At 60.8% G+C, this 26,599-nt stretch overlaps 1 protein-coding gene across 2 annotated transcripts; it reads left to right on the top strand.

Annotated features, from left to right (window-relative positions):
- The first annotated feature begins 879 nt into the window (after window positions 1–879).
- On the top strand, window positions 880–26,363 carry CACNG3 (calcium voltage-gated channel auxiliary subunit gamma 3). 2 transcript variants are annotated; one of them, XM_059484328.1, is made up of 5 exons: window positions 880–961; window positions 2,067–2,260; window positions 22,058–22,141; window positions 23,701–23,841; window positions 24,949–26,363. In XM_059484328.1, the coding sequence occupies exons 2-5, from the start codon at window positions 2,077–2,079 to the stop codon at window positions 25,458–25,460; spliced, it is 921 nt and encodes a 306-aa protein (XP_059340311.1). In that variant the 5' UTR covers window positions 880–961; window positions 2,067–2,076; the 3' UTR covers window positions 25,461–26,363. The 2 variants fall into 2 exon arrangements, with proteins under 2 accessions (XP_059340311.1, XP_059340310.1); XM_059484327.1 differs by lacking the exon at window positions 880–961 and having other exon boundaries at window positions 2,040–2,260.
- The last annotated feature ends 236 nt before the right edge of the window (window positions 26,364–26,599 follow it).

Below are 26,599 nucleotides of genomic sequence, written 5' to 3'. Positions count from 1 at the left end.
ACTTTTTACACAGGCAGGTAGTGACAGGACAAGAGGGAATGGCTGTGAATTAACAGAGGAAAGATTTATGTTGGATATTGGGAGGAAGTTCTTTCCTGTGAGGGTGGCACAGGTGCCCAGAGCAGCTGTGGCTGCCCCTGGATCTCTGGCAGTGCCCAAGGCCAGCCTGGACAGGGCTTGGAGCAGCCTGGGACAGTGGGAGGTGTCCCTGCCATGGCAGGGGCGGCACTGGATGGGCTTTAGGATTCCTTCCAGCCCAAACCATTCTGGGTTCTGTGATTCTCTGCCCAGTGTCCCAGTGCAGTCATGCCTAGGGCTCATCCCAGTGTCCAGTCTGTGACACCAAGGTGTGACCTGGGAACCAATGCGTGCCTCCGCCAGTGCACACGATGGTTCTCTCCCCAAAACTGAGAAGCAATAACCTCTCCTCAAAAATGCCCAGATGACCCCTGTGACACAGGGTGGGTGGGCGGGTGGGCACTGCCGACCCCAGCCCCGTGCCCCCCCACTCCCCAGAGGGCTGTGTCCCCTCCCAGCTCCCAGCTCTGCTCTCCAGATGGAAGCGCTGGGAAGCAGGAGCTGTGTGCCCAGAGCCTGGGCAGAGCTGCGCCGCCTCCAGCCTGCCTGGGAAGCAGGCACGGGGCCGTGGGGAAGCGGGGAATGAAGCAGGGCGATCCGGAGCCGGGAGCCCGGGGGAGCCGGGGCGGGAGGCGGCGGGGCCGCAATCAGCGTGCCCTGCCTGGGGAGCGCAACCAGCCCTGATTGCAGGGTGAGGAGCTGCTTAATTTCCGCATTCTTAATTTCTCAGCGCCTTCATAATTCTCTGTTTGCCTTTTTGGAGTAAATAACTAGTATTTCCATGTGAGTGCATGCAGATGAGGGCTGGGGAGGCACTCGGCACCGTGTAAATCAGCCGCTTTCCCGTCTCACCGCGGCCCTCTCAGGAGCCTGAATTCCAGAGGTAAGCGTGTTCTAGGGCTTGTTGGAAAGGTCGCATGAGTCATGGGCTCATCCATCCGGCTGAGGGATGTTCCAGGGAGCTGAGGAGACAGCGGAGAGGGCGAGGGCAGGGGGGTAACTGCTGGGAATGGCGCAGGAGTGGCTTGTGGGTACGGGGGATGTTCAGGCTGAAGCAGCTCCTGCGCAGGGGATGAACACCGGGCTGCCGGGGCAGGGACAGCTCCGTGCCAGCGTGGGCAGGTGCTGTGCCCTCCCTGGGGCCGCTGTGTGCGTGTGTGCCCCCAGCCCCTTGTCCCGGTGCCAGCGGTGCCCGGTACCGGTGCAGCAGCTCGGGCACCGAGCAGACAGAGCTGGGGGGACCCAGGGAACCGAGCGGCCCCGTGCCGGGGGCTGGTGCGGGTGGGTGACTGTCCCTGGGGCGGCACTGCCACTTGTAGGGGATTTCCGTGTCCCGGGACAGTCCCGGGCCGGTCCCAGAGCCCCGGTGGTCCCCGGGGCGGTCTCGGTCCCCCGGTCCCCGCTCAGTCCCGGCGCCCAGCGGCGGGATCCCCCTGCCCAGTCCGGGTTTGGTTGTCGGGTCCCTCTCCCGTTCCCCCGGGGCAGTCCCGACCCCAGCACCCCGGGGTGGGGGGTGGGGGGGGGGGGTTCCCGGGGCAGTCCCCACCCCAGCACCCGGGGTGGGCTTCCCGGGGCAGCCACGGCCGCGGTCCCCGCCCAGTCCCGGCACCCGGGCTGGATTTCCCGTGCGGTCCCGTCCCCGGTGCCGCGGGAGCGGGCGGGGGGCGGTGTCCCGGCGGCGCAGCCCCCCGCGGGTCCCGCCCCCGCCGCCCCCCGCCGCTGCCTTGGCCGGGCGGCGCGGGGGAGGCGCCGGGAGAGGCGGCGGGAGCGCACGGCGGAGCCGCTCCGCCGGGCTGGGCTGCCGCGCTCCGCGCTCGGGCCATGCGAGCCGCGCTCCCCGGGGCCGGGCCGCCCCGCTCCGCGCCGCCGCGGGGGCCCGGCTCTCCGCCGCCCGCGGGGGCATGAGGCGGCGGGCGGCGGGCGGCGGCGCCGGCCCTTCCCCTGCGAGCCGCCGCCGGAGGATGAAGCAGCATGAGGATGTGTGACAGAGGCGTCCAGATGCTCGTCACCACGGTGGGAGCCTTCGCAGCCTTCAGCCTGATGACCATCGCCGTGGGCACCGACTACTGGCTCTACTCGCGCGGCGTGTGCAGGACTAAGTCCATGAGCGACAACGACACGAGCCGCAAGAACGAGGAGGTGATGACCCACTCGGGGCTCTGGAGGACGTGCTGCCTGGAAGGTACCGACCCCCGCGGCCCCCAAACTTCGGGGGAAGGGTTGCGCCGCGGGACCCCCTTCCCCAGATCCGGGCCCCCGGCGGGCGAGCGGCGCATCCCTGGCCCCTCCGAGCATCCCCCGGCCCGGCGGCCCCGCCGCTCCCGCTGCCGCCTCCCGCACCCCTCCCCGGGCTCTGGCCCCGAGCTGGAAGCTCGGGGGGCCGCTCCTGGCGGGGCGCGGGGCCGGGGGAGCGGGGCTGCGGCTCCCCCCGTGCCGGGCAGCGCCGGCGGCAGACGCGCCGTGTCCTCCCGGCCAGCTCCGGGCTGAGGGGCCACAGGTCCCTCTCCTGATCGGGAATGCGGGAGCGACAGGCCCGCGGCTGCTGCCCCTCTCCGAGGCTCGGCCGGCCCCGCGTCCCTGTCACGGGGGGAACGCACCGCGCCCGGCGCTTCCATCACCGAGCCCCGGCTCCAGCGCCAGCCCCTTCCCTGTGAGCGCACAGCCGGGCAGGGGGGGCTGTGCTGCCCCAGCGCTGCTGCTGCCCCAGCGCCGCTCGTCCCCACGGCGGGGCCGCCCCAGCACGGCTGCCCCACGGCCGAGCTCTGCCCGCCCGGCCCCGCTGCTCCCCTCCCGCAGCAGCGCCTGCCTGGCCAGGCCCCAGCAGCTGCCGCCCTCCTGCAGCACAGGCCACAGTTCGGGGCAGTTTTGCCCCAGAGCTGCTGCTCGAGGCGTCTCTGAGCACCCACGGGCTGTGGTTAAAGATGAGCTCGAACAGAGCCAGGTGCCGGTACCTGCGCAGCGATACAAGGCCGGTGGCATCGCCCTGGGCCCTAACTTTGGCAGTGAGGGCTGCAGCGGGTGTCCTGCGTGCTCAGGAGAACCTGCCCCGCTGCCGTGTCAGAGCGCCCCGGGCCCGGAGCGACCCCTCCAGCGCCAGGGGCAGGCGCTGAGCGGCTCCTCCACGTTGGAAAGTTCTCGGTGAGTCACGGATGCAGAAATACCCTGTCTGTGCCTGGTGCTCGGTCCTGAACCCGGTGAAGTCAGTCAGAGCTTGCTTATTGATTCAAGGAGGGTTTGGATCATGCTCTAATTCCATAATAAATAATTTGAGATAATCTGTCTCCCCTCTTGGGCTGAGGGAGCCAAGGAGGCAGCAGCCAGGGATGTGAAAGATGGGATCACTGGCGGCATGAGTAATATCCAAAATTCTTTGGTTTGCTACATGTATTTTTTTTCCCAGCCAATGCTTTATGTTTCCCTCACTGTGATCAATCACTGCTTTGGAAGGAGCCAGAGAGGCCCCGCTGCCCTGGGCACAGCTCACTCGGGAAAGGGTTTGGCAGTGCCATGGCAGAGCTCAGAGCCGGATGCCAGCCCTGCGCCCTGAGCCTGGGCACGGGGCTGGGAGCGGCAGGGCAGGGGCTCGCCGTGGGCTCAGCACTCCCTGTTCCACATCCTGCCCCACGCCGGGGCTCTCAGAGCTGCGGGAGTGGGAGAGGAGCCGTGCGGGGCTCGCCCGTACCCGCGGCACCCCCGGGCCTCGCGCGGGGCACGGGCTCCGTCACCCCCGTGCGGGTGGCAGCGGGGCTGCGGGGACAGGGACAGGGACACGGAGGGTCCCGGCTGTGCTGGGGGAGGACGTGGGGCTGGGATGGTGCTGGGGGACGTGCTGGGGCCGCCTGTCACCTTCCCGGATCCTGCAGGGGAAGGCGCCTCGCAGGCTGTGAACCAGCGCGGGGCTGGCAAGGGAAAACTTCCCCGAGCGAGCTGCGCAGGGCTCAAGAGCCGGGGCGGGGGAAGGAGCGTGATGGGGCGGGGGCCGAGCGGCCCCGCAGCCGGGGGAGGGCCGGGGGCAGAGCCCGGACCCGTTACACGCGGTGCGATTGCCGCTGCAGGGCCTCGCTGCTCTCCGTGCGCTCGGAGCGGGGACAGCGGCTCCATCCCCGGGCCGGGACCGGCTCTGTCGCAGGGGCCGCTTCTCCTGCGGGGCACAAATGCTTTTAGCACCGAGCAGAGCTCCCTGCCCCTCGGGAGCCGCTTCAGCTCTGAACTTTCCGCCGTCGGCGGGGGCCGGACGCGTGTGCGGGGCAGGAATCGCGCTGGAGTCGCCGCGGCTCGGCCCGACGGGAGCGACGGCTCCGAGCGAGCATTCCCGGGGCTCCGAGCATCCCCTGCAGCTCCGAGCATTCCCGGGGCTCCGAGCGAGCATCCCCGCGGCTCCGAGCATCCCCGGCGGCCCCGGCGCAGCGCCTGCGTGGGAGCCCCCACCACGTGAGCGTCACAAGCCCTTCGGCGAGAGCGGATAAATCCTGAATGGAGCCGCCGCAGACCCATGGAGAGCCACCCACACTGGGAAACACAAATTAGCGCTTGACTCAGTCGCTGGAGCCAGGCAGGTGTTCCCAGCCTGCTGGGCCGTGACAGCCTGCTCGGAATGGCAGCCTTTGGATCCTGGTTATTGCTTTGACAAGGTGTGGCAGGTGTCCCCGCGTGTGTCCAGCTCAGGTGTGACTGGGCTGGTCCGTGTGTGTCCCCCGTGGCTGTCCCAGTGTCGCTTGCTGTCCTGTGTGCCCGCTGTGTCGGTTCAGAAGGAAGGGGAGCTCATGGCACTTTGGGCAGAGAGCTGAAGTTGAGAAATAGCTGCTCAGGATAGTGGTGTTTTCAAGAAAGTAACAGAACTTTGGTTTTCATCAAACTTAATTAAATTCAGCATCATTAAATGCAGCATCATTAAATGCAGGGAGGCTCCGTGTCCTCCCTGCTGCGTGGTGTAGATTGGGACTGGCTCCATGGCATCATGCAGATCTGAAACAGGCAGAAGGAGCAGGAGGATTTGGCCAAGGCTGCTCAAAATACCATATTTTAAGGCGATGTGGTACTTTTCCTTTCCTCCTTCATTTCCCTCATCAGAATAAAGTGCTCTGTCATTTCTGGAGGAGGCCAAGCATTGCTCTGCCTGCCTCCCTCACAGAGGATGCTCAGCACCCTGCATTCCTCTGGGCTGGTTTGTGGGGTGTTTGGCAGGGGACACAGACATCTCATGTCCCAGCTGGGACATGTCTCATGTCCTTCAGCTGGGCTGTCCCCCTCGGGCCCACCCTGGCCCCTCAGTGTCCCCCAGAGCAGCTCCAGCGCAGCCTTTTCCAGCCAGCAGTTCCTCCCTGGAGAGCTTTCAGGGCTGCTCCTTTGGGATGATCCTGTCTGGATTTACACACAACACTGCAGGTGCCACCAGCTGACCCCACAGCCCTCGGGACCCTCCCTGCCCAGTCCTTCCTGCACCTGACCTGCAGCTCAGTGCTGGTGCATGGTCACTCCTGGAGGCTGCACCCCTGGGTGATGAGCCGTGTCCCTGGGCCAGGGGTTCCACTGGAGAGCCCAAGAGCTCCTCCAACTCCCCCTGAACACAAGAAATGATCTCTGGTACCTGGGTCTGCCGTGGGCTGTGTGTCCCTGTTCTGCCTGCTGTGAGTCTGGCTGCACGCTGAGGTCACTGAGCCCCTCACAGGGAGTCCCCAGAAGGGTGGGACCCCTCAGCCCATCTGGTGGGACTGGGCAGCATCTCCAGCCCCAAACTGGAACTGGCTCTCCTGGTTCCTCACTCCCAGCCCTTGGAGCTGGCTGTATGGAGATGGCCATGGCTGAACGGGCCCAAGGTACCGAGCTGCCCAAATCTGCCTGGCCCACCTCCCTCATCCCTCAATATTCCCATCTCTCTTTTCTCTGCCATTTCCCTGGTTTACTCCCAATTATTTCATGTTTTATTCAATGCTCCGAATGATGACGTTGCCATAGCTCAGCTCTGTCCTTGTAACAGGCAATCCTGTGCAGGAACATCCCTTGGATGGAGGGACTGTCTCTGGGAGCTCCCAGCCCAGGTAATAAAGCACTGTTGATTCTGCATAATGCAGGTCTTTAACTTTTTCAGGAGAGCCAAATCAAATACCCTGTGGAACTCTTAAATGTATTATGTTACTGATTTCCTTTATCAACTGAATCTATAACTATATCAGAAAAAAAATGTATGAAGATTGATAAATCTGTTTTCCAGGAGGCTGTTTGACATTTGCCTCCTTCTCTGCTAAGCCATGGGCAATGCTGGGGACACAGCTCCTGCCACTGCCCATCACATCCCTCCTGGCAGTAAACCAGCTTCTCCCTTCTTCCAGAAACTCAACAGAATGCCAAGGTTTATTAAAATCCATTTCAGATCTTCAGAAGCCTTCTCAGCCCATTCTCTGGATGCTCCTGGGAGGGAGTTCTCTGGTCCTCCCCGTTCCATGTTTACACTTTGCAGTCGCTGCTCAGCATCCCCCAGCTCCTGCCAGAGCCCGGGAGCCTGTTTGTCTCCAAGTAGAGAACAGAAGTATCTGATGAATAAATAAGCATGTGTCACTTCTGCTCCATGACTGACAGTTACACTGTCATGATCCAGCCGTGGTTTACACGTCAGGAAAGCTCCTTCCAACACAATGACAGAGCTCCTCCTTGTTGTGCCTTGACCTTTCAGCTGCAGATTTATTTTAACTGATCCCATCAGCTCCTCCCATCAGCCACTTGTGTGTGGCCTGCTACTTCCCATATCAAAGTCCCTGATTTTTAATTTTTTAATTCAATTCCCCCTTTCCAGCAGGGGTGTGAGGTGCAGGAGAGCTCCTGCCCTTGCTCCTGAGTTTCCATTTTCCCTGTTGGTTCTGTCCTGGCTGGTTTTGGCTCCGCTGAGCTGAGCTGGGTCACAGTGAAGGCATTAAACTGGGCTGGGAGCCCTGCCCTGGCTGGGCACCGGCGCTTCCCCCGCCTCCAGCTCCTCTCAGCCCTCTGAGTGAGGCCAAGCAGAGAATTTCCCCAAGGTGACAGCAAGATTGTTTCTGTTAGAAAGTTATTATCTTTAATTTTTAAAAGCGCCAAGCAAATGTCCCTGAGATTGCAATCACCCGTGATGGAGCACTTTTTCTCACTACTCATTATGGGCAGGTATTTAAGGAGCTGCTCATCCTGTTCCCCTGTCTGGTCAGTGTCTGGGATAGATTCTCATCTCCACCCCTGTGGTGCCTGATGCAGCTCAGTGCCAGTGCTGCTGATGGAGTGGAGGGGCTGCCAGGCCAGGCTGACCACGCTGACCATGCTGACCATATTGACCACACTGACCATGCTGACCACGCTGACCACGCTGACCACGCTGACTATACTGACCATGCTGACCACGCTGACCACGCTGACCATGCTGACCACACCGACTATATTGACCAGGGTGACCACACTGACCATGCTGACCACACTGACTATACTGACCAGGGTGACCACACTGATCCTGCTGACCATATTGACCATGCTGACCATGCTGACCACACTGACCACGCTGACCATGCTGACCATGTTGACCATGCTGACCACACTGACCACGCTGATCATGTTGACCATGCTGACCACGCTGCCCAGCACCCCTGGCATGGCTCCCCAAGTGCCCCCAGCTACAGCTCTGCCCAGGGATGGCAGCTGTGGGGCAGGGGAGCACAGGTGGGGACTGCCAGCGAGGGATGGAGGGGCCAGGGCTGCTCTGTGCAGCCAGGCAGGTTTGGGGGTGGTGGGAAGGCTGTTTGCTCATTTTGCTTGTTTTTTCCTGAGGGCTGGGCCGTGTTGAGTTTTCCTGTGTGATGGAAATACAGGATGTGATGGAGGCACTTCAGGAGAGGTGTGGGATGAAGGTGGAGAGGAAGTTACCTGTCTGAGATTACCTGGTGGGATTACCAGGCTGCAGTTTAACCCAGTGAGACTTTCCATCAGGACAGGCTGGAGCAGGGGCAGCCCAGCCCTGGCACTGCTGTCACACAGCACCAAACACGGGGCTCTGAGAGGGGTCACAAACAGCACCCAGGCACAGCCCTGGGTTTAGGGAATCCCCGAGCCTCGCCCTGGTGGAGGATGTACCGGATAAAAGTGAATTTCTGTCCTCTAATGGAGATGGAAATGAGGCTGGCTGGACCCTCCGGCTGCTCCAGCCCCATGTTCTGGTGGCACATGGCCAGATGCCACGAGTCATAAGAATCCTTCTCCTGGGCACAGAGGGGCTGGTGCCCCTGCCAGCTGGCACCGTGGCTCCAGGGCTGCTTGGAGAGTGTCCGGGGAGGAGCTGTGCCTCAGCTCGCTGCCACCAGCTCTGCTTCGAGCACGAGGTGCAGAATTCACCCTCCTGGGCTGCTGCGGTGTTTTCTGGGCACAAATCCTGACTCGTGGGGCGGGTTAAAGAGCCGGCTCCCTCGCTGCCTGCGAGCAGCACGTGATGAGTAAAATGCTGTGAACGGCTCAGAAACAGGCATTTCACTGCTGCATAGGCGTGGTGCAGAGCCTGTCATCTTCGGAGCTGTTCCCGTGTAAGAGAGGTGCAAGGCAGAATTTGAATGAGGCTCAAGTGGGTTTTTTCCCATGCAAGGTCACTGGCTCCACGCCGGCTGTAAATAATTAGGGCTGGCTGCCGAGGGCTGCGAGCCGGGCTCTGGGGTGCGGGCAGCTGTGCTGTGCTGTGCTGTGCCGTGCTGTGCCGTGCTGGGCTGTACTGTGCTATGCTGGGCTGGGCCGTGCTGTGCCGTGCTATGCTGTGCTGTGCTGTGTTGGGCTGTGCTGTGCTGTGCTGTGTTGGGCTGTGCTGTGCTGTGCCATGCTGGTCTGGGCTGGGCTGTGCTGGGCTGTGCTTTGCTTTGCTGTGTTGGGCTGTGCTGTGCTGTGCTGTGCTGGGCTTTGCTGGGCTGTGCTGGGCTGTGCTGGGCTGTGCCGGGCCGTGCTGTGCTGTGCTGTGCTGTGCTGTGCCGGGCCGTGCTGTGCTGGGCTCTGCTGGGCTCTGCTGGGCTGGGCTGTGCTGTGCTGGGCTGTGCTGTGCTGTGCTGTGCTGTGCTGTGCTGGGCTGTGCTGGGCTGTGCTGGGCTGTGCTGTGCTGGGCTGTGCTGTGCTGTGCTGTGCCGGGCCGTGCTGTGCTGGGCTGTGCCGGGCCGTGCTGTGCTGGGCTGTGCTGGGCTGTGCTGGGCTGTGCTGTGCCGTGCTGTGTTGGGCTGGGCTGGGCTGTGCTGGGCTGGGCTGTGCTGGGCTGTGCTGGGCTGTGCTGGGCTGTGCTGGGCTGTGCTGTGGAGAGGGTGCCTCCCAGGGATGGATGCCGGGTCCCCGGGCTCCCAGCGAGGTGGGCACTGCCCAGGAGGTGCCAGCCATGACGTTTGCTGGAGCAGCCGGGGAGTGATGCCCGGCTCCGCTGCCAAGAGCTGTGTGGCGTTTGGTGAATCCCTTCCCTCAGCATGAGTTTTGCCTTCTGTGAGGTGAAGTCAGGTGGATTCGGCAGTGCTCGACTCCCACGGCTCAGGGGAAGTGCCCCCGCTGGTCTGCAGGGTGATGCCATCCCGTGCCCCTGGCACAGCCCCAGGCACTGCTCAGGGGCCAGGCCAGGTGTGCAGAGCTGCCACGCTCTGTTCTCTGGGACAGGCCAGGTGTGCACACCTGCCATGCTCTGTGGGATGAACTGGCCAGGTGTGCACACCTGCCATGCTCTGCTCTCTGGGATGGGCTGAGGTGAGGCAGCCGAGCATTAATCTTGCTCAGTGCTCCTCGCCTCTCCTGCTTCCTGTTCACATGGGTTTTACCATGGATTTTTAATGAACACTGTGCACTTCATAACTACAGTAACTTCCTTTTTCGGGAAAATCAAAAACGGCCTTCAATTGATATAAATGCACTAATCCGTAGGCGTGGGGGATTCTGCCCGAGGGGCCCCACTTGGCAGGGGGCTGTCCCTGCCCCACCTGCAGCCAGGTGAGGGAGCAGCTGCCGGTATCCACTGCCATTAACAGCAGTGCCGGCAGTGCGGGGCTGGGGCAGCCCAAGGGGAAAGGTGTGACATGAATGCCTGCAGAGTGCCCACAGGCAGGTGGGGAGGGGTCCTGCCCGCTGCCCGCTCCCTTCCCAGAAGGGTTCCAGCTTTCCAGCACCTCCAAGCCGCTTCAGCCCCCGGAGTGCCCTGGGAGGGATTTCCCCTGAAGCTGCTGGATGCATTGCGGCTCAGTGCTCGGTGTGGAGGGGCGGCGGTCTCTCCTGAGCGCTCCCGGCTGGCTTTGCTGTGCTGATGGGCTCCGCTCCCGAGGTTTGGGAAGCTTTCCTCGGGGTGAGGAGCTGCTTGCTCTGCTCAGTCCCACGGGGCTGTGAGGAGCCGCGGCTCGCTGGGGAGTGCAGCAGCTCCAGATGAGGGCTCTGATTAAGAAGACAGCGCTGTGATAAGGAATGACAGCGCCGGGTGACAGCGGGTGGCTGTCCCTGTGCCTGGGGTGTGTGTGCTGACAGCCCTGCGGCGGGAGAGGCTCCTGGGCTGTGCGGGGAGGGGCAGGGGCTGCATCCCTCCCCGGGACCTGTGACACAGCCCTGGGAACACCCGGGGCTGCTGGGGAATGCTCTCATTGCACACTGCTGCCGTTTCCCAGCCTTCTCCTGCCACAGCTATGGAAGGGCTGCGGGATGGACAGGCCAGGCCAGGGGATGCTGCGGGCTCGGAGCTGGCCTGAGCCTTTTGGTCCCTTCCAAACAATTCGGGGGTTCTGAGGTGCTGTGATCCCTTGTCCAGAGAAGTGGGGGATCCTCTTGCAGCAGGCTCTTGGTCCCTTTTGGATGTGCCAGCACCCCTGGGCTTTGCTCAGCCTGAACATGGCAGGAATCCCCCACTCCCTGTGAGTGCTGAGCACACCAGGGTTGGCAGCAGGAGGGATGGTGCCTGCTGATAGAGTGTGATGATTTTCTCAGATATTGCCTGCTTCTTATTTCCTGACACCACAATGAAGAGACAAATCTCGCGCTGCTGGGCAGCAGAGGGAGGCTGAGCTGTTCCTGTTCCGGGTCCCTGGGAATGGTGCTGTTTAATCACACGGTCCTGTGGCAATGCCAGGGTGGCAGGAGGGGCAGTGGGCAGGTTTGGGAGCAGGTCAGTCCCTGGTGCCATCCTGTCACCCTCCCTGGGGCTCTGTGTTTGCTGTTTGCCAAGTGGGGTGTGCTGAAGGAGGACAATTGTGAGGTGTGCAGGAGCCCCAGGGTGGGGACAGGGACAAGGGGGGATATGTGACCCCCCAGCCCTTCTGGGGACACTGGGATCTCATGGGGACACTGGGCACTCATGGGGATGGTGGCACTGGTCATACATCCTGTGGGACTGTAGTGAGCAGTGACAAAAGTGGTGTTTGAAGGTGACATTTGCGTTCCTGCCTCTCAAATGATCACATTTCCAATTTCACTGGTGTTTTGGTCATTGTCCCCTAGTTATACCTTTAATCTCAGTTTGTGCCTGGAATCACAAGGGGAGGGGAGAGTACCCCAAAAAGACTACGAACAAGCAATGGCCCTTTTGAGGTGTGCCTGATGTAAGTAACTAAAATCAGCCTTGGCCTGTGCTGCAAGCAGCTCGTGTCCTGAACTTGCCTGCTGCCAGAGATGGCACCTCCATCCCCCTGGAGAGGCTGGGCTCCCTCCTGACACGGAGCAGGAACCTGCAGGCCAGGCCGGTGATGCTCAGCCGGTGTTAAACACCAGCTCCCCGCAGCCGTGTGTGACACCTCAGCATCCCCAGTGCCTCGCACAGCGCCAGCACCGAGCGCTGCGAGGGGCCGCGCCTTCCCGGGCCGCTGCCCGGCTGGGACAGGTCGCTGTCACCCTCCGAGGCACGCCGTGACCTGCGGCAGCCGCCAGCCCGGCTGTGTGTCCGGCCAGCGGGGACACTCACTGCTGCCGGGATGCCCGGCATCCGTGCCAGGGCCTCCACCTGCCTGAGCAGCCTGGCTCGGCACATCGCGGTGCCGCAGCTGCGCCACGGGTTGGGCTGGGCTGGGCTGGCACCGCTTCAGACGGGCACGGGCTGGAGCCCTGCCTGCCCGGCTGCTCCGGGGGCTGCGAGCCTCCCGCGGCTCCTTCTCCTCTGCTGGGAGAATCTCCTGTCGCTCCTCAGCGCTCCAGCCAAGGATGAGCGTGTTCTCTGTGCGTCAGTCTCTGGCCTCCTCTCCAGCGAGAGAGGCTGGAGGATCAGAGCGATCGCGCCTTGCATGGGAAGCAGCAGAGCTGCGGCGGGGTGTGAGAGCTCAGCCGGGGCTGCCGCTTCTGTCCCCCGGCTGCGGGAGAGGGGCGGCGGGGCTGGGGAGGCGTGTTGGAAACAGCTGCGTCTGGTGACATTGGAGACACCCTGTCTATTGCCCGGGCTGCCCCAATTCATTCTGTCCCTGAGCCTGCAGCAGCTCCGGGAGCCCAGCCCGTGCCCGCAGCCGGTGCCACCGGCGGAGCTGCGGTCCCTGCCCGCAACCGGGCCCGTGTGGCTGCTGCCAGCCCCGCTCAGCGTGGCCGAGGTGCGAGACAGCCGCGTCTCCTCCTTCTCCTCCTCCTCCTCCTCCTCCTCCTCCCCCCCCGAGCCCCGTCTGCCCGCACCGCGCTCGGCCCGGCCCTGGGGACCCGGCCTGGGGACTGCGGGGACGGGATGGCCCCTGTGCCCCTGCAGCCTGCGGGAGCTGCGGGACATCGGCCGTGAGGGAGCTGCCGTCCATGGGCTCTCCCGGGGCTCCCGGCCATCCCGCGCCGGTGCCGTGTGTGGCACCGTCCGTGCCGCTCCCTGAGGGGCTGAGGAACAGCTCAGGGGCTGCTCAGGGCACACCAGCTCAGACACTCTTTAGAAACCTCTTGCCACGTCAGTTTGAGCAGATCTCCCTTTAGGGATGAGGGGAAGTCTCCCCCAAGGCAGAGAAGCAGAACGCCCCAGGCAGGCAGGCAGGCAGGAGCGGCCCGGGGGGCTCAGCCCCGCTGGCGGGCGGGCCGGGGGTGACAGCAGCGGCACCTCCCGCGCAGAGCCTGTGCCAGGGCTGTGAAATCCCCGGCTCCGGCTGAGCACCCAGAGCGAGCAGATGCTCGCGATCTGCATCTCCGCAGTGCTGCCCCACCCGTCTGTAAATTGGGGAGAGTGGAATCATGGCACTGTGGAATGGTTTGGGTTGGAAGGGACCTTCAAGGTATTCAGTGCTACGGGCAGGGACACCTTCCACTGTCCCAGGCTGCTCCAAGCTCCATCCAGCCTGGCCAGGGATCCAGGGGCAGCCACAGCTGCTCTGGGCACCTGTGCCAGGGCCTGCCCACCCTCCCAGGGCAGGATTCCTTCCATATATCCAATCTAAGCCTCCCCTTTGCCTGTGTGAAACCATTCCCCCTTGTCCTGTCATTCCCTGCCCTTGTCCACAGTCCCTCTCCAGCTCTCCTCGGGGCTGCTCTCCATCCATCCATTGTCCTTCCAGCCCGTAGCCCCAGCTGCTGGAGCAGCACCCCAGAGCAGGTGGGAGCCCTCAGGGGTAACCAGGAGCTGCTGGGCTGCACCTGGGACGGAGCCATCAAAGGCTGCTGCAGGCACAGCCCTCCCTGTAGGGATGTGTGCTGAGGGCTATGCCACGGAGCCTGGGCACGATCCAGAGCTGAAGACAGGGCAGTACAGCCACAGGGACAGCCCCAGGTAAGTGCCAGGCCCCGGTGGAACTCCCTCTGTCCTGGATGGCAGAGCAGCACCTGGGATGGGCTCTCCGTGACTCAGAGCAGAAGAGGAGGATGGAAAGCCGTGGGGAAGAGCTGAAGCTCTCTGCTGCCACCGTCTCGGGGCTTTCCCGTCTTTCTGCTCTTCCCTCAGAGCTCTCGTTGGCTCCTGAAGGGCAGAGCCTTGGGGAGCTGGGCTTGTTTGGGGTTTGCAATGGCAGGGCCAGGCGGACTTGGGGCTGTTTAAAAGCTCCGATGTTTTCTAGCAACAGATTTTGTGCCTTGAGGTTTGGGAAGCTGGGGAAGGTGGGGCTATTTAATGGCCAAGGTGATGGTGTGAGTGGCTCCGGGACCAGGAGCAGCTTGCCCAGCTCTGACCTGAGTGGAGCAGCTCTGCAGCCAGGAGTGGGGTCCTGCTCCCTGGGCTGGAGGGTGCAGTGAGGGCAGGGACACCACAGCCTCAGACAGAGGAGTCCCTGAGGCAGGGCAGTGCTTCAGGGCCCCGCAGTGTATCATGCAGTGTCTCAGGGCCCTGCAGTGTATCCTGCAGTGTCTCAGGGCCCTGCAGTGTATCCTGCAGTGTCTCAGGGCCCTGCAGTGTATCCTGCAGTGTCTCAGGGGTCTGCAGTGTACCATGCAGTGTCTCAGGGCCCTGCAGTGTACCATGCAGTGTCTCAGGGCCCTGGAGTGTATCATGCTGTGTTTCAGGGCCTGCAGTGTATCACACAGTGTCTCAGGGCCTGGAGCAGCTGGCTGCCGTGTGCTGGGGGATTTTGGTGCTGTGAAATCCCAAAGTGCTGTGTGAGGGATGAGATGCACCCTCCCCACCCAGGCAGGGGCCTGCTGCCAGTGCAGCAGTGCCAAGGTGTTCCCAAACGGGGCAGGGGGAGTGTGGAATGCCCCGGGAGCGGCTCTGGGTCTCTGGGCAGCTCAGGAGGGCAGCTTTTGTTTCACGGATGGGGAAGACGAGGCTGGCGTCGCTCACTGGTTCACCAGCAAAGTTCTCTCCCGATGCTCCGTCTGCAGGAGAGTTCCTCCTTGTTCTCCCAAAAAAGCCAGGAGTGAAACGATGGTGCTACTCCTGAATATGGCTTTCCCCATCTGGGGCGTTGGAGCCGCTCCCCGGGGCTGCTTCCCTCCCGCAGATGGTGAGGAGGCGGCGCTGCCTCCGGCACCCGGAGCTAAATGCGGCCGGGCTGGCGGCGCTCGGAGCGGCGGGGCCGGGCCGGACCCGCGGCCGGGGAGCCGGAGGGGAGCGGGGAACCGGGGCTGCCATCCCTCCATCCCTCCCTCCCTCCATCCCTCCCTCCCTCCCTCCCGCACGGCACAGTGCCCACTGCATTCCCCGGAATAAATGGGCTGTGACGGTTCGAGGCCCTTTTAACACATCAGCTGAAGACTTCAAATATTTATACCGGGAAGATGTGACACAAGTATGGATGCATTTTAGAAAAGGCAGGTGCTGGAGTGGCAGTCGTGTATTTGAACTTCAAATACTTGCCTTCAAATCTATGCTATAAAAGAGGAAGAACGTGATAAATTTAATATCGCTTTTTCAGGGGAAACAACCTGCCGAGCCTCCTCCCAGGCTAAATGTGCTTTAAAGATTGACTGTGCAGCTGTAATAACTATTGATGAACTGTAAACATGAAAAGATCTCCCTGCTCCCGGCCTGTCAGGAGCATTAGGGTGGAAATGCTCTGTGCTCCGCTCTGGCATGACTCACCGAGGCCTCGGCAAATGTGTTTATTTGTAAAGATCCTTATTTCAGAAATAGTGACCTTTTTAATGCCTCGTGCAGCGAGCTCAGAAATTCCAAATTGCCTTTTGGCGACTGCCTCGTCTCGCTGCAGCTCTGACAGTGCTTTTCATGGCCATTTACATATTTTTAGCCTGGATATTCTGCACTGTGGGGCTCCTTTGCAGAATGATTTGCTTTTTGCAGCCCTGGGCCTGCAGTGCTGTGCTGAGGGCATGGAGGGGCTCACTGCTCACCGGGCTCCTCTGGCACCTCCTGAGCCTCTGCCCAGAGCCCTCCCTTTATGGGATGCAGTTAGTAACAGCCTCCTTCAAACAGACCGTGGTGCTGGTCACAGATTTAAGCAGCTGCTTCACCTTGAAACAGGGAATATTGAGGGTGGGCAGGCCCTGGCACAGATGCCCAGAGCAGCTGTGGCTGCCCCTGGATCCCTGGCAGTGCCCCAGACAGGGCTTGGAGCAGCCTGGGACAGTGGAAGTGTCCCTGCCATGGCAGAGGTGGCACTGGATGGGCTTTGAGGGCCCTTCTAGCCCAGGCTGCTCTGGAATCCTGTGATGATTCCATGAATAAATCCTGTGATGATTCCATGAATAAATCTGTTTTTCCAGGCTGCTGCACACCAGCACACCAGGATGTCCCTGCTGGCCCCCACACTGTCACAGTCACCTGCTGGGCTCTGTGTCACTGCCCCTGCTGTTGGCTGCACCAAAGCCAGTGTGACCAGTGGCTATGTTACTCTGTGCCAGTGGCTGTCCCCTTGTTCTGAGTCCCTGCTTGTGCCACCAGTGCCAGCCCAAGCCCTGGAGCAGCGGCAGAGCTGCAGGGTGGGCAGAGCAGCCTCTCAGCCCTTCCCTTCCCTTCCCTTCCCTTCCCTTCCCTTCCCTTCCCTTCCCTTCCCTTCCCTTCCCTTCCCTTCCCTTCCCTTCCCTTCCCTTCCCTTCCCTTCCCTTCCCTTCCCTTCCCTTCCCTTCCCTTCCCTTCCCTTCCCTTCCCTTCCTTTCCCTTCCCTTCCCTTCCCTTCCCGCACTCCCCAGGGCTGGCACTGCATCCTCCCGGCCCAGGATGAGGGTGTGCTGTGTGAAAATGCCATGATCAGTTATTTAACATTTCTGGGGCCTGTGACTAAGGCTGCTGCTGCGTTGTTTGGTGGCGGGCGGTGGCACTGCTCCTTTCTGTGCTGCTGCTCATCCAATGCACTGGGGAAGGACGTTCTGGTGCTTTTCCGCTGCTTCTTCCAGCCTTTATCAGCGCTCTACAATTCCAAGTTGCTGATTTATATTCAGAGTTATGAATATCTCCTTTCTTCTCTTTGTTGGGCCTGTTTTTATTTTTATAGCTGTTTGCTTATTAGCCAGGCAGTTTCTAAACCAATGCAAGCTCCTGTCATGGTGATGAGTTTTTGGGCAAAATGCTCTTAAATCATTCTCTGTACACAGTTGTGCTTTTATGCTGAAATCCATTCTCCTAAGTGATTTGGCTTGTAATTGTTTTCTGCTCTGTGAATTGACCTCTCAAAGCACCAGGAGTCTGTGCTGGTGCCTCGGACTTGCCTCTGTGTGCCCATAAGGAGCATCATCAAGCCATGATTGCTTGGACTTGAGCAGCAACTAGTTTTTAATTCTGTGATCCATTCCCCTTCAGCTGTCAACACGGAGTCGAAAATAGCACTCCCCTGTGCTGGATGCCACGCTTCACAGCTATGAAATTGTCATTTATAGGTTTTTAGAAATTCAGAGGACATTTTAATACCGGTGAAGTGAAACCTCCAGCTCCCCATCATAATGCAGCTTCTCTTGTCCCTGGTATAAATAGGTGCCTAAGCAGCCTGGGGATGATCCGGCCTGTGCTCAGGGTGGGAGCAGACACCTGAGCACCCACAGCCACAGATTCTCTTTGGCTGGATTCTGGCAGCTTGTTTCACCAGAGGATCCCAGGTTTTACCATCTTGACTCTTGGTTTTCCCCCCGGTCCCATCTGGGCAGGTTTTGTCCCCAGTGTTCTGGACGTGAAACTCAAGGGTCAAACTCACTCCTACAAATGAGAGTGTCTGGATCTGTCTGTTAATTATCCAGCTGGGTAATGGGATCATGGAATGGTTTGGGTTGGAAGAGACCCTAAAGACCTGCCACTCATGCCAGGGTTGGGCTGGGAGCTTCTTCCAGCTCTTGGAGGGGTGGAAAGGGGAGGAGGGGGATGAGCCCAAGCGCCCTTTGCCAAATGGGCACAGAGCCCCCACCCTGCAGGACAGACCCCCTTCCCCACACCCTGCTGGACAAGGATGTGGGATCCAGGAACCTCCCAGAGCTGAGCTGGCCACCCCTGTTCCCTTCAGCCAGAGAGGAGGCTGGAAGGCAACAAACCCTTCCCAGGGGCTCAGCAGTTAACCCAAGGAAATCTAAAATGTTCATTAAAGAGGGAGAGCAGGATCCTGGAGGGTCAGGGGAGGTCCTGGTGCCCCAGGCTCTGGGCTCAGCTGGGCCAGGCCTCCTGCCCTGCCCCATCTCCTACCATCCATGACTCCAAGCAGACAAACAAACCAAAGATCATTATGTTTTTTATATAATTGCCAGAATTGTATTAATTTAAACAGATAAACTCAATCAGTGAAGCTCATTAATTTCTAGCACACGGCTTATTTACGCCAATTCCGGCTGCTCCAGCGCTCATTGCGCTCTCATAGGAATGTCAATTACCTTTTAAAATAAAAATCAATGTTTATCCACTGTTAAAGATAAAACATTAAATGATTTCCTTAGACATGCTGATGAGTGCTCTCCTCCCCAGCATGATCCAAGTGCTCCCGGCGTTGCTGCCCATTGCCACGTGCCATGGAGGGGACAGCAGAGAAAGGACACCCAGAGCCCCTGCACCTTCCTAGCCCATCCCAGCCACGGGGGAACAGCAGAGAAGGGGCACCCAGAGCCCCTGCACTTTCCTACCCCATCCCTGCATCCTCCCAGGAGCCTGGTGTTTTCCTGCCATGACCTCCAGCAATGTGGAAGGACAGAGGGAGGAAGGCTGGGAGGATGCAGGGAGGAAGGAAGCTCAGGAGAGCGTGGGGGGAGCCCCTGGAAGCAGCTCCAGAGTGTTACCTGATTACTTTTCTAATGAAGAAAAATGAGAAAACCCTCAGAGCAAAGGGCTGGAAATTACCCATCAGCTGCAAACTTTTTTTTCCTCCTCTATTATTCAGAATTGTTTTGCTTTTCTGAACTGCCTTGTGTAGGTTGCACCAACCCCACAGATTCCAGAATGGGAGATGATGAGTCACTGTCAAAATGTAGATTTTCCCCCCCCCTTTTTTTCCCGTTTAACACCGCTGAGGGAGCGAAGTCCCTGTGCCACGCGCCGATCGCTGGCACCGCGCGGGCTGGCGCTGGCAGGAGCTCCCGGCCCACCCGAGGTGTGAGTGAGTGCCAAGCTGTGCTCGCCGTGTCCCCCTGGGGATGCCCACCCCGGGCATCTCCTGCTCCCCACACCCTGCCAGCCCTGGGGGTGCTGAGGCTCTGTCCCCTCTGTCCCCAGGTGTGCTCAGGTGTGTGCTCACACCGGGCTCTGCTCGGCCACCACAGCCACAGCGCAGCCACCCCTGCTGCCTCCTCGCTCCTGCTCTCCTTCCATCTGACTCGGGTTTTTTCCACTGGTGGGGGTTTTTTTAATACATAAAGCCAGGAAAAAGTGTCCTTCGGAACAGGCGTATCTGTGTAGGTGCCTCTGCTCAGGCACAAGCCACCACCGCAGCGAGGGGGAGAGGGTGTGAAAGGCAGACGGAGCCGCCGGGGGAGCTGCTGTGGGGCTGCTGGCCGCCGGGATGTGCTGCGGGACAGCTCAGCTCTGCCGAGGAGGAGGAGGATTCCTCCCACTGCCAGGTGTTGAGGGGCCCAGCACCCATCCCGGCACCAGCAGGGCCGGGGGCTCTCGGGCTCTGCCTTCACTCGGCCGCTCTCCTGGGCTCGGGGCCAGCAGGTGCAGGAACGGTCTGGGGAGTCCCAGAGCTGGTGGGATGGCAGGGACAGCTCCCCTGGCTCCCCCAGGGCTTCCCTGGCCGGCTGGAGAGCAGCCCTTGTCCTCAGCTCCAGCAGCAGCTCCAGGGGATTTACTCAGTGCTGCGGATCAGGGGCTGTAGCCACCCCACCAACCTTCTCTGCTGCTCTTCTAAGCTGCTGTGTGCCTTTGAACTCAGGCTGTGTTGAAAATGTGGTGATGCAGGAGGCAAACAATGTTCTGGGGGGTGGCTGAGACCCCCCCACAGCCATCCCAGGGCCGCAGGAGCTGCTTGGTGGCACCCACTGAGCCCTGTGCAGCGGCCACCGGCTGCTGGCCGTGGCTAGCACAGACCCAGAACCCCGGAGCTCTGCAATCTCACACCAGGGACCTTGTGCAAAGAGCCCCAGGATGCCTTGCAGAGCCTGGAGCTGGGGAAGGGAAGGAATATGGATGAATTTCTCTCCATCTCTCCAAGCATCTGGGAGGTGGGTGGGAGGTAAAAAAAGATGAGCCCTGAAGTTTTAATTCCTCGGAGATATTTAGGTATCTTGCTCTTGTTACTCAGGGAGTGCAGAGCCTGAGCATCTCTGGGATTGTGCAGCAGGCTCCTTCCTACCCCAGCACTCCCCAGCTCAGCTCCGACCTCTGGTTCTCCAAAATATTAATTTTCAGAGAACTTAGACCATAATGACCCGCCATTCCCTCAGATGGATTCGGTGTAACACAGTGCCTTCAGAAGGCCATTACTGGAAACCACAACTTGGGAGATAACTCACTTGGATTTATCAGCAGGAGCAGAGAGCTGAGGGCTGGAATGTGACCTTGGCTCCTGGCTGAGCCACCACGAGGGGAGCGAGGAATTTTGTTCTCATTTGAGAGCGGTCTCAGCTCATCCTCCTCAGCCTGAGTCTTCCTTTGCACACCCCAGTAGCACCCAGAATGGTCCCTGGAAAAATGGTTCCACCAGATGAAAAGTAATGAGATTTTAACACCATAACTGGAGCTCTTTAGCCTCCCGGCTCGTCGGGCTGGGATCGATATTCTCGGCTGTATTTCCACCCTCACAGCCCCTCCCCGTCCCCCAGCCCTCCCTGGGGGAAGGGGCTCCGAGAGGAAAACAACCTGAGATCAAATCAATTAATTGCCTCTGCATGTGCCGATCAGGGCGGGGCGGGAGCTCGGCGGTACCGCGGAGCAGGGAGAGCACAAAGCCCGTTCGGGGTAGGGAGAGTGCAGACCCTGCCCGGGGCAGGGAAGGGAAGGGAAGGGAAGGGAAGGGAAGGGAAGGGAAGGGAAGGGAAGGGAAGGGAAGGGAAGGGAAGGGAAGGGAAGGGAAGGGAAGGGAAGGGAAGGGAAGGGAAGGGAAGGGAAGGGAAGGGAAGGGAAGGATGCCCGCACAAACCCGCGGCCGCTGAGTGTGCCGAACGAGCTCATCGCTGCCAAATGAAAGCCCGTGTCACCCACCCCGAGGCAGGGCTCTCTGCGGAGCCTGGGCCGCCGGGCAGGGACAAGGACAGGGACAGCCTGCAGGCACCCCGCAGTGCCGTTGCTGGTAGAGACAAAAAGCCCCGGGAGGTTTCCCAGCTGGAGGGGATTCCCTGGATTGAGGTGAGACCATCACACGGAGAGCTTGGGCTGCAGTTGGGTGAGGCTGCGGCAGCCGCAGCTCCCAGGGCAGGATTCCCTCCTTGGGGAGCCCCTCGGAGGTCAGAGGGGATTTTTGGCATTGCAGCCTTGTTGTGGTGTGTGCTTGCAGGCTGGAGTTGTGTGTCAGGTGGCTCGGCATTGCCATGACGACGAGCATCAGTTGGTGAACAGAGGGAGTAAAGGAGACAAATGTCAGAGTGTGAGCGGATGCTGTGGGGCCGGGGCTGCCCCTGCCTGGGCAGCCGGGGGTGCTGCTCTGCCCGTGCCTGCTCCATCCATCCCTCAGTGCTGCAGCCCCGCTCTGGCCCTGCCTGGCGGCTGCAGAGCAGAGAGAGCCGTGGGGCAGAGCCGTGGGGCTCTGGGTACTGGGACAAGGTGGGTGGAACCCAGAGCTGCGAGGAGGAGGAGGAGAAGGAGGCTGGGGGCTCTGCCGTGAGCTGGTGTCCTCGCCGTGCCCAGTGCATCCCCTTCTCCCACAGTTCCCAAAGCAACGGCAGCAGGCGATTCTCCCTCCTTTGCTGTGTCTCCCTCTGGATGACAGCCTGCCTCCCCCAGAGCTTCATCTCCAGCCTCTGACTGATGCCTGTCGTGCTGCTCAGCTCCCCCAGCACAGCCTGGAGCGTGCAGGAGCCCCTGAGGGCTGGCTGGTGCTGTCTGGAGCCCTGGTCCCTGGTGCCATGGCAGAGGGCACAGAGCCTGCATGACCTGAGCCCGTGCTCTAGAGCCAGGATGCTGGCGGGGCTGCCCTTCTTGTGGGGAGGTGCTGCAGCTCCTGCCACCCCTCCCGGCCCCTGGCTGCTCCAGGGCAGTCCCACGCTGGGCCTCAGTGCCCATTTAGAACATGAAGGCCCCTGGGCTGCTGCCCACCCTGGCCCGCAGGAACTGAGCATTCCCTGCCTTGTGTCTCCCCAGGAACCTTCCGAGGAGTGTGCAAGAAAATCGACCACTTCCCCGAGGATGCAGACTACGAGCAAGACACGGCCGAGTACCTGCTCCGTGAGTGCTCCCCTGTGCACACATCCCCTGGGCCCTGCAGGGCACCCCCTCCCTGTGCCCCGGTGTCACCCAGCAGGGTCACAGCCCCCAGGCTCCCCGTGCAGCCTCAGGGACCCTCTGGCTCCCCGAGCCTGGCACTGCCATGCCTCAGTGCCATGGGCTCCTGGCCCGCTGGGCTGGCACTCGCTGTCCCCACAGCCAGTCCCAGCAGTGGCTGCACAGCCCGAGTGCCCTGGTGCCCCCACAGGGGACTGGGACCCCACAGGTCCGAGGTGCAGCCCCACAGGGACCCCTGTCCCTGTCCCTGCTGGTGTCCCTGCTCCCCGAGCCCCCAGCCAGGCTGGGCTCACCGGGAGAGCAGAGGAGCAGCTCCAGGTGCTCTGCCCTGGCAGCCAAGCACAGGGACACAGAGGGAGCTGAACTGGCACATTTCCTGCCAAAGGTGGCTCCTCCTGTCCCAGGGGCCAGCCAAGCTCCAGGGCAGGACCACAGGCCTTCCCACAGCATCCCAGAATGGCCCAGCTTGGAAAGGACCTTAAAGCCCAGCCCAATCCACTTCCCTACATGGATCAGCTTCCAAAGTGACAGTAGAGAGTAATGAAAGCAGCAGATCACTACCTGCTGCACCAAAAATACACTGTGCCTTGGCTTGGGCTCTCATCCCTCAGATAGGGCCGTTATTAAAGCAGAGAAATACAGAGAAGCTCCATTAAAATTCCACTCCTGGGGGCTTTAAAATAGACTTTTTACTTTAAATGTGAGAGGGGGTGGGAGAACTTCAGCACTAATCTACTAAAACTGCAAAGCCATTTCATTAAACTCACTCTCCTCTCCACTGGGTGAGCAGAGATGTGGAAATTTGAGAGTCCAGAGCAGCAGCTGGGTCAGTCAGAGGGCTGAGCATGAGGCCATGGGCACAGGGCCCTTCTCCCAGGACCCCTCCAGCCCCAGCAGCTCAGGGGGTGCCCAGGGCTGCTGCACACCCCTGCTGCCCCTGTTGTTGTTTGGGAATGCAGAGCCTGGGCTGAGCCCTCAGCAGTCTGGCACACACGTGTGGCTCTGCATGCCAGGGTGTCATTTGTGTCACAGTGCCTGGCACCTGCTCACCCTGAGGGGACAGTGTCCCTTGGCTGCAGGGCCACCCTCACCCAGCCTTGGGACTGCCCATGCCTTCCGCTGAAAGAGGGGAAATCCAGGTGAGATATACCGAAGGAATCCTTCCCTGAGAGGTGGGCAGGCCCTGGCACAGGTGCCCAGAGCAGCTGTGGCTGCCCCTGGATCCCTGGCAGTGCCCAAGGCCAGGCTGGATGGGGCTTGGATCAAGCTGGGATAGTGGAAGGTGTCCCTGCCATGGCAGGGGTGGCACTGGATGGTGTGAGGGTCCTTTCCAACCCAAACCACTCCAGAGGTCCGTGACAAGCAGAGGATGCCTAGTGAGGACCAGGGCTGTGTCTCCCCATCCATCCTGGCAGCACAAGGGGTGCCCTTGCACAGACCCTTCCCTGGTGCAGGTTCAGGGGGTGCTGGGGGCTGATGCTGCCCCTGTCCCTGTCCCACAGGTGCAGTGAGGGCATCCAGCATCTTCCCCATCCTCAGCGTGGGGCTGCTGTTCTTCGGGGGCCTGTGCGTGGCCGCCAGCGAGTTCTACAAGAGCAAACACAACGTCATCCTCAGCGCTGGCATCTTCTTCGTCTCTGCAGGTAGGAGCTGCCCCGGGGCCCCTCCAGCCTGGGGGACACATGGGCGGGGTGTGGGTCCTCCCACGCTGTCAGCACTGAGAGGTTCTGAGGTTTGAGAGCTGTTCCAGCCCTGTGGAAAATCCCCACAGAAGGGAAAGGTTGTCAGGGGTCTCTGGCCATGGTCCCTGTGCCAGACAGGGCTTCAAGTGTCCCCTGCCCTGCCTCAAGCAGAGCCCATGTGGGGGCACAGCCCAGGAGGGGCTCCCCAAGTGCAGCCATCCCCTGGGGTCACCAGACGCTGGGACAGGACTGGGGGCTGTGCCCTCCATCCTGGACAGTCAGTGGGCACTGCCAGCAGCAGCACCAGGCAGAAGGGCTGCCACATGGAAACCACTCTCTGGAGAGGCTGTTCCTGCTGGATTACTCATTTCTCTGTGCTGTTCCCTACCGCTTCCCCTGATTATCGCGTGACAATGTCTTTGTCTCGAGGAACCGCTCTATTTTGTGTTTTTCTTCTCCCCACAAAAAGACAAATGACTCTTCCTCCTTGGCTGGCAGGAGCTGCTGATGCAGATGAGAAAACAGCACAGAGAACATAATTGATTCATTAAGTAAATCTGGGAATGCACCAGCCTCTCCCCAGCCTGCAGCACAGCCCTGCTGGCTGCTGGTGGGGCACAGGCTGCCCCTGCCCCAGACAAAGCCTCAGGACTCCACCAGAAACGGGAAGAGACAGAGCCATTCCAGCTTCCCTGTTCTCCCAGGGCCATGGTGACCTGGCTTCATGCTGGGGGGATCCCCCTGTACCCCTCAGGCTGGCTCTGCTGCTGCATGACATCAGCCAGGCTCCTGCATTCCCTGCTCTGCAAAGCAGAGCACAACCAGCTCCTGAAATGTCCCTTTTCTGGAGAAAACTGTGGTTATTCCTCCTTCCTGGGAGGAGGGACAAGGGAATGTGTAAGGAATAATTGTGCAAGGGAATATAAGGGTGTTCTGGGAGACCAGTAGCGGTCTGCAAGGGGGTTTGGTCCCAGTGTGCTGGCAGAGGGTTGGTGCCCCATGGGGACACGTCTCCCCCATCCGCTTCTGCCACTCAGGTGACCACCTGCCCCACTTGTCCCCCCGCAGGTCTCAGCAACATCATCGGGATCATAGTGTACATCTCGGCCAACGCGGGGGACCCGGGGCAGAGCGACTCCAAGAAGAGCTACTCCTACGGCTGGTCCTTCTACTTCGGGGCGCTGTCCTTCATCATCGCCGAGATGGTGGGCGTGATCGCCGTGCACATGTACATCGAGAAGCACCGCCAGATCCGCGCCAGGTCGCACTCGGAGCTGCTCAAGAGGTCGGCCTTCACCCGCCTGCCGCCCTACAGGTACCGCTTCCGCCGGCGGTCCAGCTCCCGCTCCACCGAGCCCCGCTCCCGGGACATGTCGCCCATCAGCAAAGGGTTCAGCACCATCCCCTCCACCGACATCTCCATGTTCACCCTCTCCAGGGATCCCTCCAAGGTCACCATGGGGACGCTGCTCAACTCGGAGCGGGACCACGGTTTTTTACAGGTCCACAACTCCATCCCCAAAGAGTTCAAGGAGTCTTTGCACAACAACCCGGCCAACAGACGAACCACGCCGGTCTGAGGCGGGCTGGGCCGTGGCCAGGCTGCATGGCATCACCCTCGTGACGGTGTAACCTGTGAAACCCCGTTTTTAAGGACAAACCCGGAGGCTCCCCGTGCCCCTGCCCGTGGGGCTGGTTTTTCACTCCTGAAATGCCACTGGCCGGGCCAGGCCGCTGCACCTGCAGTGGGAGCGGGACCCCCGAGGGGAGGGGACGGGGCCGCGCTGGGACCCCGGCCCTGGTGTCCCACAGACTGAGCGGGCTCCAGCCCCCGGCACAGCGGCTTCCCGAGGTCTCCATCGTTCGTGTGATCATAACCGCAGTGTTCCCATAGCTGTGTGTCCATGGAAATGCTGGCGATAGCCCTGTCCGTGAGAACCCTTACCCGGTATTACCTTTCGGTGGAATCGCCTGGAAGGCCGCAGCTGGAAGCACTGAGCTAGTGCCGGAGCGATGCTTGTGTTCCGAACCCCCTTCCCTGTCGTGCTGGATGGAGTGCTCGGGCTGGGTTCCTCTATGGCGTTTCGTGCATGCATTAAATAGCTTGGAATTCAATTTTGTCATGTCGGGTTGGAAGAAACATCCTTTTGCAATTTTCTGTGGTCTCGAAAGGGCTTATTTCCTTCCCTTCCTTCCCTTCCTTCCCTCCCTTCCCTCCCATGAAAGGACTCAGGAGCAGAATTACTCCAGTGACTGGTAGCAAGTATCCAGCGTTTAATTCACCTCTAATGTTGCAAGCGAACGAATTACTTCCCTGCAGTTGGTACACACGCAGTCAGAGATGACTGGCTGGGCACAGCCGAGGGGCAACGCGCGACCGTGGCGCTGCGGGAGCGGCTGCAGCCGCGCGCGGATGGGGTGTGATTCCCGAATGGCTGGGAGATCCATGAGAAAAACAATAAAATTGTCCGGTTTGGCAAGTTCCTTGGCTGAGTAGGTCACAGTGACCCTGCAGAGGCACCGAGAGCGGCGCAGTGTGGCCGGCAGGGAGGAGGGAGGCCAGGCTGGGCTGCATGGAGCGCGTGAGCAGACGGAGGTTCGGCTCTAAACTCTCCCACTGGAGCAGAGCCCGTCTAAGTGCAGGCAGTTTGGAAGCAGTTGGTCCGCGGTGATGTGTCACTCAATTGAAATCTTATTTAACCTTCTGACAGAAGTGGCA

This window comes from Ammospiza nelsoni, chromosome 17 (assembly GCF_027579445.1).
Source record: "Ammospiza nelsoni isolate bAmmNel1 chromosome 17, bAmmNel1.pri, whole genome shotgun sequence".
Lineage (NCBI taxonomy): Eukaryota > Metazoa > Chordata > Aves > Passeriformes > Passerellidae > Ammospiza > Ammospiza nelsoni.
The sequence above is the reverse complement of the archived record's forward strand: the minus strand, read 5'-3'. Positions and strand labels throughout refer to the sequence as shown.

Bases quoted from the DNA above. Each gene is read 5' to 3' on its own strand.
- CACNG3 (XM_059484327.1), top strand. From the start codon at position 2,050: ATGAGGATGTGTGACAGAGGCGTCCAGATGCTCGTCACCACGGTGGGA. The intron at 22,142-23,700 runs GTGAGTGCTCCC...CCTGTCCCACAG, and splicing joins CACGGCCGAGTACCTGCTCC to GTGCAGTGAGGGCATCCAGC. The intron at 23,842-24,948 runs GTAGGAGCTGCC...GTCCCCCCGCAG, and splicing joins CATCTTCTTCGTCTCTGCAG to GTCTCAGCAACATCATCGGG.